Consider the following 14443-nt stretch of genomic DNA (forward strand, 5'->3'; position numbering starts at 1 on the left):
CCTGCCCATAGAAGAGGAGCATGATGGGAAGTTAGTTTCCTGCCCATGGAAGAGGAGCATGATGGTTGGCAGGCTGGCTGCCTGCCCACGGGAGCCACCCCATCACTGGGGAGGGCAAACATTTAAAGGATACCCATGTAGTAAGCTCTCGGGTGCGCAGACCCTGATGTCAGGGGCAAATACAGAGCAGCCACTGTTCACCTTCCCTTGTTCTTCCCATCTCTCTCCAGGGCTCGCTACCTGGCTGCTGTCCCCGCCTCCCGGTGTGTGCCCTTTCTCATCAGCCTGGGCAAGAGTCAGCTGGACTCCTTGGTTTTAGATTCCCACAAAAAGAATTCCATCCTCAGGAAAGTGCAGCAGTGCCTGGTGAGGAAACTTCCTGGGTGACGCTTTTACTGTCTCCCTTCCCCTCCGGGTGTCTGTGGCTCAGGGGATCTGGCTGGAATCTCAAGCCTGCTCTGATGACTAGAAGTCTGACGTGTGTGTCTCAAAGCTGGCTCTGAAGCCACTGGGTGGGACAGTCTTGGCCATTGGTTCTGGAAACTGCCATTCTGGGGCCTGAATGAGGAGAGGCTGCTCTGGGGGACTGGAAAGAACACAGTACACAGAGTCTGGGTTCTAGACACATCTCTGCCAGTGGTTGGTTATGTGGCTTTGGGCAAGTCACTTCCCCTCCCTGAGCCTCAGCCTCCTCATCTGTAAGATGCAATAGCGTTTCCTTCGCAGAGTTGCTGAGGGCAGGAAATAGGTAATCTATTGTTTAACGGGAAAGCCCAAAGGGCAGACGGTCTGAGTGTGAATCCCCGCCTGGCCACTAGTTGGCAGTGTCTGCAACTTTGAAGGTCAAGGGTAGCAGTACTTACCTCTTACAGTTACTTTGAAGACGAAAGGATTAAGACCCGTACATCCTTAGAATGGTGTCCGGCCTGTGGTGAGCGCTCAATAAATGTTAGCTGTTTTTGTCATTTTGAGAAAGAATTTTGAAGGCTTTCAAGTGCTGTACAAACTGAGGTGCTGTTTTTATTGTTGTTCTATTATTATAATGCTTGTTGCCTTGGGGGTAGCCTCAGAGCTGTGACAACGCGGCCCAGCCCTCATTTACGAGTGCTCATCGTGTGCCAAGTCCGTCCAAACCCGCTCCCTGGTGGGGTCTCCCACACTTCCGAGGTCTGCGTTCCTGGGGTAAAATCAGGCCCTGTGCGGGTAGTCCAGGGCAGGTAGGTGATCAGATTCCAGAAGCTTTACGGGGTTTGGGGTCAGGAAGTGTTTTTAAGGGGTCATGATCTTGAGCCCTGCTGGATCTTCCCATCAGCTCCACTTGTCGGTTTCAGAACAACTCCATAGCTGATGAGTACGCTGTGGACATCGTGGGGAACCTGCTCTGCCACTTGCCGGCGGCCATCCTCCACCGCGGGGTGTCCCCCAGGGCCTGGGCCACCGCCCTGCACGGCCTCAGAGACTGCCCAGACCTCAGCCCCGAGCAGAAGGCCGCGGTGAGGCTCAGGCTCCTGGAGCAGCACGGGTAAGGAGGGCCGGGCTCAGAGCTGGGGTGGGGGGCGCTGGCGGAGGGGTCCCCAACCCTCGCTCTCCTGCCTTCCAAACAGAGAGTCTCTTGCTTAGGACAAGGTTAGGTGCTTGTGATTGTTCTGGAAATGTGACCTTTCTTCTTTGGCCTCAGACTCCCTGTGAAGTAAAAATACATCTCAGCAAGTGGAAAGGGAAAGAGTTGTGAAAAGATAGCACTTTACAAACGCAAGGAGGTGGTATTATTATTTTTGTTATGAAACAACAACAACAATAATGTGAATAATCGGGGCATGAATGAGAACTCCCTGGGGGAAAAGAAAACTCTTATTCCCCATGAAGAGTTTCCGGAAGTTAGCTCCGATATTTGAGTAGGGCCTAGCCATCAGCCAGTGGTCAGACAACAAAAATGTTTTTTGGTGTCATTCCTATGACTCAGGCGTTGTACTGTCATATAGGGTTTGAGATTGTGGACTCAGGAGCCAGACTCCTTTGGTTCGAATTTTGTTTCTATCGTCTGCTGTCTATGTGACCTGGGGAAAGCTACTTAATCTTCTTGTACTTTGTTTCCAGGTCTGTAGAATGGGGACAGTAACAGTCCCCACAGGGTGGTTGTGATGATTAAGAGTTCATGCACTCAAAGGGCTTCCAATAGAGTCCGGCACATGGTGCCGAGTGTGGGACACTTGCTGTATGCCTAGGACTGAAGATACAGTGGTTAGGAAGATAGCTGTGGCTCCTGCCCTCATGGAGCTTACAGTTAGTGGGATAATGTTTTAATCCAAGAGATAAAGGGGAGTGGTTTGACTTGGCCCTAAGAGCAGGATTATCACTACTTGTTGGGCAGACCTCCTTCAGAGATGCCACCAAGTACAGTGTGAGGCACTCACTGTGGACACTTGAGAACAACAGTGGATTCTGGGTCAGTGCTGTTATTATCCTGCCAAATTCAAGAGGAAATTTCATCTTGCTATAAGAGAAGACTATTTAAATGGTAATTTAAAAGAAACAAATATATCATTATTGTTCTACTGAAGAAGGGGAGGAAGGAATTACTGTGATGCAAATGACAGAAATTCAATAATTCAATTAAACTCAAAAAATGAGAATTTATTAAGTTCGGAAATTAAATGTAGTGGAAAACTCTAGGGGTGGACTTCAGTCATGGCTGGATCCAGGGGCTCAAGTGATGTCAACAGGAATGTATGCCTCCCATCCCTCAGCTCTGTGTTCTTGGGTGTGGCCTTTATTTTCTCCAATTGGTGATAGGAGTGGCCTCCAATATTCCTTTTACTGCTAGAGACCCCAGAAGAAAGAGAGAAAGCTCCTCTAGCAGTTCCATCAAAATTCCCAGGAATGACTCTAATTGGTCAGCCTGCATCACATGCCCATTTTCTTGGTCAGGGAAGTGGGCCCATGTGATTGACAGCCTCTCCAGGTATGAAGAGAGTCTGTTCCAGAAAGAAAAGAATGCCGGCGGACAAGGACAACAGCATGATTTTTCAATTTCCTGCTTATTATCTCTTCTTAGCCTCCCCCAGAACTGGACAGCCGAGACTACAAAGGACTTGGGACCCTTTCTAGTACTTTTCTCAGGAGAAGAATTAAGCTCTATTGCCACAAAGGTACTTCTGTGTTCTGTCTTTAGAAGTCTGAAGGAGTTTTAAAGGGAGAGAAAGTGTGGTCAATTATTCTCCACTGGGTTTGCTGTCAGTTTGTTTTTCTGGAAACTTCCTCCCTGCCTCAAAGGGCTCAGATGTTTCCAGCTCCACTCCAGGATGCCCAAGGTTCAGGAAAAGGAAGTGAGACAGCGGCTGAACAGACTCCAGCCTTTCCCACGCATGCTCATTTGAGGTATTACACCCACCAGTGCCACATACACACGTACATGTATGTCCAGTGTGTGCAATCACATGTGCAAACACAGTTAATCCCGACACAAATCTTTACTGAGCAGTATGTTTGGGTATAGTGCCCCACCTGGAGTAACTATCCAAAAGTTAGAGAGTTTAGGCCAAGAGGCGTGCCAGACAAGCACGAATCCATCATCTTTTGCTGCATTGCACAGCTACACGGTCTCACTGGCTTGCAACCACAGCATTTATTTCTGTGGGTCACGGGGACACCTCTGCCCCATGAGTCTGCCTCTGGGGCCCAGGCTACCTGGAGCGTGTTCTTCTCATCATGAAGGTCTGAAATTCCAGAAGAGGGAGTGCAAAGTGCAATTCTCCTTAGGGCCCAAGATGGGAAATGGCACACTGTCACTTTCCATGGGCCAAAGCAAGTCACATGACCAAGCCCAAACTCAGCGGGGCAGGAAGTCATCTCCTCCATGTGAGTGGGGGGTGAAGAGGGGTAAATGTTTGCTGAACAAGAATCAGATCAACCTCAAAGCCCATCCCTGTAGTTGCACGCACAAGATGGATGCCGTGGTCCTCGCTCAGCAGGGCCCGAGCACAGCACGTCAGCCAGGCTCACACGTGCGTTCCAGTGTCCAGTCGTGGTAAAGTCAGCTTCCGGGCTGTCCAAACATGCAGTCCTAAGCAGTGGAGACATAAATATTATATACTTATCTAATCTTTAAAAAAATCAACTTTAGAAGTTGAAAAAGTCTTATATCAACCCAGGTAAAGCTCAGAGACACAATGTAGGGTTAAAAAAAAAGTGAGTTGCAGAAGAAGACATGCAGTAGAAGAATGTAAATAAATAAATACGAGTTAAATTAATTTTAAGCACATGCAAAACAATTCTGTATGTACGAGAAGTATAAAAGTACGTGAGAATGGTTAATTATCAAATGTTATCAAATTCAGGGTGACAGTTCCGTCTGGGGAAGGAGGGAGGCCAAAGGCTGGGGTGCGACCTATCTATTATATTTGTGATGTGTTCTTTCTTAAGTTGGGTTGTCAATATGTGGCTGTTTTGTTGTATTATTCTCTATACTTTTTGTTTCAGTGCCTGAAATGTTTAGTAAAATAAGTAATACGTGCTGCGGGTTAAAAAAAGCGCAACTGTTCCAGAGGCCGTAGGATGTAAACGCGTCTTCCTCCCAGCCCGCATTTCTAGGTCCCCAGCCTGTATCCTCAGAGGCGATCGCTGCTCCCGCTTTCCTTTGCATCCTTTCCGGAAGAATCCTTCTCCTGCCTATACTTGTTCTCCTTTTTAAAAATACAAAATGAAAAGTACCATCCACTCTGCTGTGCACCTTGCTTTTGAAAAGTTAATGATTTATCTCACAGCAGTTGCTGGCGACCTTAGAGTCACTGGGGAGATTCTAAAATGGGCAGATACACGGCCCCCGCCCCAGACCAGTGGTCTCAGAATCTCTGGGGTGGGGCCCGGTGTCGGTTAGTTTCCCAGGTGATTCTCACCTCCAGCCAGGGCTGGGAACTACTCACTTAGGCTGTGGCTCTGATTCTGAAGATCAGGCTAGAGAGGGGCATTGTATAAGCCGAGGCGCGTCCTCTGTGGGAGAACGGCCACAGTGGCGCCCGGCTGTGCGGAACAGTTTGATGAATTCCCTGGGCTCTTGACAGGTCTACCAATAAATATCCTGAGTCTTGACAAAGTGTTTCAGTCCTAGGTGAGAAATGGCACTCCCCCAGGGCGCCCAGGAGCCCCTCATGCTAGTCTTCCCCCAGCACCAGAGACAACCCTCTCCTCCTGCTTTTTATGATGAAGTTTAATCAAAGTTTAACACAGCACCAAACCAAAAAGGGATAGGCACACCTACATTTCTTATAGAAATTATCAGATTGCACCATCTAACAGTCCCGCAGAAAAATAAGTGTGCCTGTTTCCTGCATGTTGGCCAGCATTTTGTATTATCGCTATTCTGTTTTTGACAATCTGAAAAACAATGTTTGCTTAGGTTACTGAACATTTATTGGATTGTCATTGAGGTTGGGTACATTTTATTGGATTCTTTGTAGAGACCACGTTAACGGGCCAGGGTTTAAATTTGTATGAGATGCTGCTATGAAGAAAAAGAAAACGGAGTCAGGGAGGTGGTGTTACCGTTTAAACTCAGATCTAAATCTGTTTAATGTGCTTTAATTACTATATGTTCCTCCTCTTTCGTCTTCTCTACCCCGCACAGTTTCCTGACATCCTTCAACAAGCAGCTTCCAAGATGGCCAGGACTCCACCTCCCAAAGAATTCCTCTGGGCTGTCTTTGAGTCTGTTCAGAACAGCAGTGAGAGGAGGCCCAGCTCCGACGCCAGCCCCGGTGAGCGTTTCTGGGGTATCCCAGCCCGTGCCATAGCGGCCGTGTGCTGGCTGAGTCCCTAGCGTCAAGAGGCCTCCTTGTCAGGGGACTGGATGAAATGTTTGCAAAGCCGTAGAATGCCAAAATCCACAGGCCAAAGAGTTACGTCTTTGTAACACGGTTTAGAGTCACATCCTGCACTCCTTGCCCAGGCTAGTAGGTTTAGTGGTCAATATGTGCGACAAACATTTCAAAACGATCGACTTAAAGGCCAAAATGGCTAAGTGGCTATATATTGCAGTGCTGGGGCCGGGCTGGCAAGGTTTGAACCCTGGGTCTGCCGCTTACTGGCTGTGGCACTTTGGGTAAAAGCTCCTTAACCTCTCTGTGCCTCGGTGTTCGTCCTCTGCACAATGGGGACAATGCAAGTCCCTACCTCACTAGGTGATTGTGCGGATCAATGAATTTACACCAGTAAACATGCTCACAACAGCGCCTGGCATGTAGGAAATGCTCAGTGAGTGTTAGACATTTTTATTATTGTTGTGCACCTACTAAGCACAGACTTGTGCCAGGCAGGAGGAGACAAAGTTAATCAGAGCCAATAATAATTGTAAGAGTAATAACTGACAGTCACTGATCGCTTTCTTTCCTGCAACGAGTAATTTTTGAGCACCGACTATGTGACCAAAACAGACAAAAATCCTCGTGCTCACAGAGCTGACTTTCAAACAGGGGCAGCCGGACAATAATTACACACGCCAGTAATACACGTGCTGGTGAAGTACATTGTGTGCAGTGAATGTGAGAAGGAAAATAAAGCAAGGGAAGGGGTCAGGGAGTGTCGGGTGGGGGTTGTAATTTGAAAAGAAAATGGTCAAGGAAGGTGCTGTCGAGTAAAGGTCAATTTACTCAGCAAACTGGGAGGGTGACGTTTGAGTCAAGACCCAGGACAGTGGGTCACGTGGAAAATGAGAGTCAGAATCTCGCAGGCAGAAAGAAGTACGGCGGGAGTGGGAGAGGAAGGGGAAATGAGAGGCCAGCGTAGCTGGAGTGGAGCGAGAGACAAGGCCAGTCATGTCGGGCCTTATGAAGGAAACCTTAAGGACTTTGGCTTTTACTCTGGGTAGGGGTTTCATGGGGACCATGGAGCAAAAAAGGGTCACGACCTGACTTATGTTTACTTCGGGTGATCATCTCTTCACGCCTTGTCTCGTCCTCACCTCTGTCCCATGAGGTGGCACCATGATTCTTCCATTTTCTTGACAAAAGAAGCTGAGATTCAGAGAGAGTAACAGACTTCGCCAAAGTCAGAGGGGTAGTAAAAGGCACCTCCTGGACTTGTCCCCAAAGCTGGTGGCATTCGCCCCTAGTTCCTCCCGCCCTCCCCGCCTAGCAGGCCAGTTGGCACACTGCAGAGCTCCGATGCTGTGCATGTGGATATGCGACAGTAGGACTTTCCACACTCGGGGGAGGCTGCACGGTTACAGCGCATAGTCTGAGTTTTCTTTAGTTGGTTCTGAGTATTCATTGCTGCCGTGCTTTCGGTAGTTAATGAATTAGCTGAATTACTACTTGGTTTTATTTTACCTAATTTTTATGTGTGTGTTGATTCAGTCAAAAAATATTTGCTGAACACCTGCTATGCCGGGCCTGGGAACACAGCAGTGATAAGACCGGGTCTCTGCTGCCCTGTTTAACCGTTCTGCTCCTCTCTGACTCTGTGCAATCGCTGGACCCTCATTTCACTGGGAAATCGGGTGAAGGGGGGTCCAGCGGGGAGGGGTCTTTTGTCTCCTCCAAGTGGGTTGTGATAAAGATGTTTGAGGACCACACATAGAGCCCTTGACCTGGTCCACTTTCACCTCTTGACCGGAGTCCGGTGAATTGCCACTGAAGATACAGTGAGAAAGGCGTGGCCACGGGGCTTGGGAAATGCTGGGGCCCAATAGTGCTGGTGGGTCTGTGGCATCAGGCTCGTCAGTTGCTAAGACAAGAAATCCAGGATTGTTCTTAAGACAAAGAGCCTGGGTTTTCTCCCAGGTTGGGCACAGCAAAGACAGTATCTCATTTATGTGTTGGTGATGGGAAACCAGTTTGACCAGGTAAGGTTCAACTTATTCGAAGACTGAAATGGATGGGTTTCCCCTGCTGCCAAGGCCAATGCAGCAGGCCCATTTCTCCTCTCCCCTGGGGTGGGAAGGCCACAGTCCCCACTGAGACTTTTATGGAGGGCATATTATCCGCCTTTCCATGCTTAGATAGGAGTGCTCCTTCCTCATAATTCTGGAAGCCTTAACTCTGTGTTGCAAACTCAAATGCATGGGGTGGTGGTGGCAGGGAACATAAATAATAAAAATGGCTAACATTGAGTATTGAGTGCTTACTGTATACCTGGCATGCTCTAAGTGCTTTATGTGTAATAACACATTTAGTCCTCACAAAAATTCTATGAGGTAATTTTATCGTCATTTTATAGATGAAGAAACTGAGTCACAGAGGGGTTAAATAACTTTAGATTTGAATCTAAAGCCAGAACTGTTCCCCATCAGCTCCGACTCCCTCGTGGTCATTTGTAGTCTAGTTTTAATGTTACAGAGCTCCTACTGTGTGCATGTGGCTGTGCAAAACGTTGGCATTTCCGCAATTTCGTTACCAGGTAATTAGCAAGAAATGGCAGAAGTGGGATTCAAACTGGTCCCTGAGTCCCTTCTCTCAGTTTCTGTGCTACACCGCATCCCATGAATAAATCCGACCGGAGAAGGATATTACTCATTTCAATAAAGAAACAGACTAACATTTCCCAAAATTCTCTTTCCTGTGTCTCCCCATTCTTCAGGTTGCCATGGAGTCGCGGCTCCCTCTTCCGAGGACATCTTTAAGTTGGCCGAAGCCAATGCCTGCTGGGCCCCCGAGGACCTGCTCTGCATGGAGGAAGACACGTTCATCAGGAACGTGGAGCTTCTGGGGGCCCTCAGGGGCCTCAGCCGGCCTCAGCTGATGACCCTGAAGGAGAAGGCAGTCCAGGTAAAGCGCGCCTCAGGAAGGAAGCATTCAACGGAGGGAAAAACCCAACCTAACGGTCCCGGCGCTTCTGTGCATGGAAGCCTCCTCCAGGAGTTTTCACGTGCCATATCTTGTAGAAATTTCACTACACCAGCTGAGCGCCTGAGCTATGATTCCAGCATCTGAGAAATTTCTAGTGTCCCCCTCTTAGGGCTGTAGCAGAGAACAGAAGAGATCTGTCTTGGCATCTAATGGACGCTTAGTAGATCAAATTCTGTGGATGTTCTGGTGCCTCTGACCGAGACGGTTTCCAGGAATTGTGCCTTTTCTTTCTCCATTTGGAGAACCCCAGCTGCTGCTCACAGCAGGTTTTCTCAGAATCTGTTGCAAATTTATCAGAAAACATAGCAGAAAGGAGTGAAAAGAGGACAAGAAGTAGTTTGCCGTGTTTATAAAGGTCCCTTTGAGTGGCTTGTTTCAGCTGCTAGGATGGTGTGGAATATCTAGTTGCCCTTGTGAGGTCAAGACATTAAATTTCTTAAAATTATATTTATAACTCTTTTTTAGATAAGTAATCCAAGTTTATTGTAGAAAATTCAGAAAATAGAAGAAACCCAGTCATAATCTTTTAGCCAGAAATAAGCACTGTTAATATTTTGGTATATTTACCAAAATATAGAGCTTCCCAGACTTCTGTATATGTGTGTAGAATATATTTGTGTATTTCATACATTTATTTCATGTATACTCACATATGTATGTTACAGAAAACAGTATCACATGCACCTACTGTTTAATAACTTACTGTCCACATCCAACAGCGTACAATGCATGTTTTTCCATATCAGAAGTATAAATCTATATTAGTATTTAAATAGCTATATAATATTTCATTGTATGGCTGGTTCTTATTATTTTAGCTAATTATTTGATTTTTAGATTAAATTTTTTAATGCCTCAAGTTGTATATTTGTACATATTTCTTTGGGCACTTGTCTGATTATTTACTTAGGCTAAATTTCTGGAGTTGGAATTTCTGGGTCATAGGGTATAGGTATTTTAAAGGCTTTTGATACATATAGCCAAATTGCCGTCTTAAAATGTGTGTTGGGGCTGGCCTGGTGGCCGAATGGTTAAGTTCGCACGCTCTGCTTCGGGCGGTCCAGCGTTTCGCCAGTTCGGATCCTGGGTGTGGACATGGTGCCACCCATCAGGCCATGCTGAGGCACTGTCGCACATGCCACGACTAGAAGGACCCACAACTAAGATATGCAACTATGTATTGGGGGGATTTGGGGAGAAAAAGCAGAAAAAAAAAAAAAAGATTGGCAACAGTTGTTAGTTCAGGTGCCAATCTTTAAAAAAAAAAAAAAGTGTGCCAATTTATATTCTCAACATCGACAAATGAGGGTATCCTTTACCCCATAGCTTTCCACCAACAGAAATGATCATTCTTTTTACTCCTTGTTAAGATCAGCCAACATGGTATTCTTTGATTGTTGTTAACGTACATTTCTTTAATTATGACTGAGATTGAACGTTTTCCATATGTTTATTTCTTCTTTTGTGAATTTCTTGTTTATATCTTTTGTCTATTTTTTAAACAAATGTAGTCATTTTTTCTTATTGATTTATAAGAGAACTTTATATATTAAGGAGATTTACCTATGTCTGTTTTAAATGCTGTCACTAACGTTCGGTCTTAACTGGCTTTTTCTTTTCTCACCTGAAGGTTTGGGACACGCCTTCTTACTGGAGAGAACATCATATTGTTTCCCTCGGGCGCATTGCCCTGGCTCTTAATGAAAGTGAGCTGGAGCAGCTGGATCTCAGCTCCATCGACACTGTGGCTTCCCTAAGCCAGCAGACAGAATGGACCCCGGGACAGGTAGGTAGATGTTGCTGGACCTTTAAAATATTCTACTTCCGTTTTAAACGTGCGTGTATTTTCCTTTATATCCTTGAACATACATATAGTATTTATAATAGCTGCTTTAAAAGTTTTGCTGCTAATTCCATCATCACTGTCATTTCTGAGTCTCTTTCTATTTCCTAATTTTTCTCCTACTTTTGGGTCACATTTTCTTATTTGCAAGCCTAATAATTTTGACTGGATGATGGGCATTGTGAATTTTACATTGTTGAGTGTTTGATTTCGTTGTTGTCCTTTGAAGAGTATTGGGCTTTGTTCTGGGGTATGTTTAAGTTGCTTTAAAGTCAGTCTGATCTTGTTGACGCTTCCTTTTGAGCTTTATTAGGGCGGGTCCAGAGTGACCGTTATTCTGTGGTTAATTTGTCCTCATTACCGAGACATGGGTCTTCTGAGCACTCTATCTGATGCTCCATGTATTTCAAGACCTCTCCACTCTGGCTGGTGGGAGTGAACTCTTTTCAACTCCATGTGAGCTCTGGAAATTGTTTGGCTTATGTACCACTTTCCTCTGGGTCTTTTGATATTTATGTTTATATTTATTTAGTTTCACTCCTTGCATGTGTAGATCAGTACTCAGCCAAAGACTTGAGAAGGCTTCTCTGCAGGTTTCTGGAGCTCTCTCTATGCAGTTTCTCTCTCTTCAGTACTTTGCCCCACAAATCAGAGGTGTCCCGTCCTCTCTGATGGAGGATCTCTGTGTCCTCCACTCGCTTGGACCATGGGGCTTGTTTGGGTTCCCTTTCCTGCTCAGTGGCCTGGAGACTGCTTCTGGACAGTAAGCGAGGGCGATTTTAGGATTCGCTTTATTTGTTTCCCTTCTCTCAGGATTATAGTTCTGTGCTCACTCTTGCCAATGTCTGAATACGGTGGTTTCATGGAATTTGTTCGGTTTTCTCATTGTTTACGCTGGGAGGGTGATTTCTGTGTCAGTGAAGCCTTCATGGACTGAAGAAGAAGTTTCCTCCAGAATTTAGTTGTTTAGTTGGGAGGGAAGTTAATCTACTGTATTTCTAGAGAGAGGAGTCTTAGCTGCTCTGTGTTGTCCTCATTCTTAGGCAGCTCTTTCTCATTTTCCGCACTAGGCTTATATTTTATCTAATTAGCAACCCCATTGAAAAGTGCCCCTTTCTCATTAACGTTTGAAAAAGTTCTGGCATAGACTCTAATCATGTAATGGCTCACCCATAAACAATCTGGTCATGGATAGAATATGTTGGCTGGCCAGGTATGCATCAGGGAGTGGAGTCCATCTCACCATGTCCATATGAACTGAGAGTCGGGGATGGGTGTGTATAGGCTGCATAAAGGTCCCCAAAGATGTCCATGTCCTAACCCCTGGAAACTCTGGATATGTTACCTTATGTGGCCAAAGGGACTCTGCAGATGGGATTAAGTTAAGGACCTTGAGATGAGGAGACTATCCTGGATGGCCCAATGTAATCATGAAAGATCTCAAAAGGAGGAGGCAAGAGGGTCACAGACACAGAAGGCGATGTGGCAATGGACACAGAAGGACACAGAGAGAGAGATTTGAAGGTCTTGTGCTGCTGGTTTTGAAGATGGAGGATGGAGCTACGAGTCAAGGAATGCAGGCAGCCTCCAGAAGCTAAAAAAGGCAAGGAAATGAATTCTCTCTAGAGCCTCCCAAAGGAACACACCCTGCGGACCCATTTTAGGACTTACAACTTCCAGAATTGTAAGAGAATAAATTTATGCCGTTTTAAGCCGGTAAATCTATGGTAATTTGTTAGAGCAGCAAGAGAAAACTAATACACCGTGGCTTGCCAAAGGAAAAGCATGGGGTTATCAAACAAAGGGAGAATGGGTGCTGGGCAGGCAGAACTAATGCATGTGCCCTACTCTCGTGAGGTTTTTCGAACCAGGATTGCCATGCCACATAACTCTGAGTGGCACCATTCAAATAGAACACAGTCTGAATTGTGCCCTCTGGAGTTGGGCACCATGGAGGTTCTGGCCATGAGAATTAAATGAGTTAATAGATGTAAAACATTTTGAACAGTGCTTGGGACATAGTATTCAATAAAAATTAGTGTGTTTTCATCGTCATCGTCATCGTTGTCATCATCATTGTCACATTCCCTGTCTCTGGCGGTTTAAGAGTTTCCTCATTTGTAAGATGAAGGGGTTAGAGCCAGCACTCTGAGGTTCCTTCCAGTCTGACATTCTGTAATCCTGGGGTTGCACGACTCTAAGACTGGCCTTGACGTTTGAGAAGAGCCACATCACATTCTGATATTAAAATTATTCTACTCACAGTCTGGGAGAAAACAGAAAAATACATCCAACTTAGAAACTAGAGTCTCTCTTTCCCTTTATACCAATTTTAATTCCTGTGGATGGTGGTGAGACTTATCAATATGTTTGAAGAGGATATGAAAACCCAACATTTGCATATATCATTTGCAGTCGGTTCCTCCACTTTAGCCCCCATCAGACCCTTAAATGCATGTTTCTAGATTAATAGTCAGACCTGGCGGAACTACATTAACAGATAGTTCAGCTTAAAAACCAATATAAGGAAAAAAAAAACTATTATAGAAGCCAGAGGGATGAACAGAGAGATTGAAATCTTACAGCTCTTCATTTTTCCGCAGTTAATATTGCCGAAAAGTGTTGGTATTAATTGTCTTGGAATCATTACAGATACAGTGGTCTAGTCATTCAAGTAAATGTATTTTGGCTTATCACCTTGCAGGCTGAGCTTGCATTTTCCAGGTTCCAGTGGCAAGAACAATTTAATATCACATCTTCAGAGTAATTTTATTTGAATTGTATTTTCGCACTTTCATTTGAAAATGGGCATGCCTGAGAGTTGAGGAGCAAAAATTGCTAGGAATCAACCAGTGGAACCTGGTTGTGAAGAATTAATAAGAAAAGTTCAAAAGCTAACTTGAATCTCCATCTTTTCTCCTTACCCAAACGTCTTCACTGGCTAGGAGGCACAGGCTCTGGAGTCCGACTGCCTGGGTTTTAATTCCAGGACCATTATTTACTAGCTGTGTAACCTGGGCATAGTTAGTTAACCTCTCTGTGCCTCAGTTTCCTCATCTGTGAAATAGGGATAATATTAATCCTTCTTTTTATAGAGTTGTTGTGAGGATTGTATGAGATGGCATATGTAAAGTGCTGGCACATAGTAAGCATTCAGTAAATATCAGCTATTATTATTTTTGATGCACATTCCTATTCAGCCGAAGACATTGAAGGCTGAGCATGGTGTTACTGAAATTCCCTTATAGAACCTTTGAGGTTTGTAATCACTGAGGGCAACTTCATGAGACACTGACCAGTCCGACTTCCAGAAACATGGAAAATCTCCCGGAAGCCAATCCATCACGTGAAGGTGGCAATCTGATGCCATTTCAAAGGAGTACATATTGCCTACAACTTCTATATGTCATTCTCTGAGATGTTCCTTCCTTCCTTCATTCATTCATTCACTCAGAAAGTGCTTACTGAACCCCACTGTGTGCCAGGCGTTGTGCCAGGTGCTGGGGATGACTAGTGAACTCGCTCGATGTGGTCCTTGTCTTTGGGGATTCTACTTGGTGATGCAGACAAAAAAGTGAGTGAGTGAAAAGTTGACAATTTAAAAAGTGAAAAATTTGAAAAATTGTAGTAAGTGATAAGCTGAAAATGGACAAGATGCTCATGGAAATCATGAGGAAGGAGGCTACGTGAGATGGGGGAATCCACGCGTCTTTTCTGAGGAGGTAGCATTTAAACAGACCCGAGGGAGGAGAAGGCAACA

General features: G+C 45.4%; 1 protein-coding gene across 1 annotated transcript in view; it reads left to right on the plus strand.

Annotated features, from left to right (window-relative positions):
* Window positions 1-14443, plus strand: part of OTOA (otoancorin) — a 60957-nt gene that overhangs the window by 37659 nt on the left and 8855 nt on the right. The window contains exons 18-23 of the mRNA XM_046667574.1: window positions 231-366; window positions 1332-1522; window positions 3056-3149; window positions 5624-5753; window positions 8572-8759; window positions 10471-10626. Coding sequence (XP_046523530.1) covers window positions 231-366; window positions 1332-1522; window positions 3056-3149; window positions 5624-5753; window positions 8572-8759; window positions 10471-10626 — 895 coding nt within the window. The remainder of the gene's footprint in view (window positions 1-230; window positions 367-1331; window positions 1523-3055; window positions 3150-5623; window positions 5754-8571; window positions 8760-10470; window positions 10627-14443) is intronic.

Source organism: Equus quagga, chromosome 7 (assembly GCF_021613505.1).
Source record: "Equus quagga isolate Etosha38 chromosome 7, UCLA_HA_Equagga_1.0, whole genome shotgun sequence".
Lineage (NCBI taxonomy): Eukaryota > Metazoa > Chordata > Mammalia > Perissodactyla > Equidae > Equus > Equus quagga.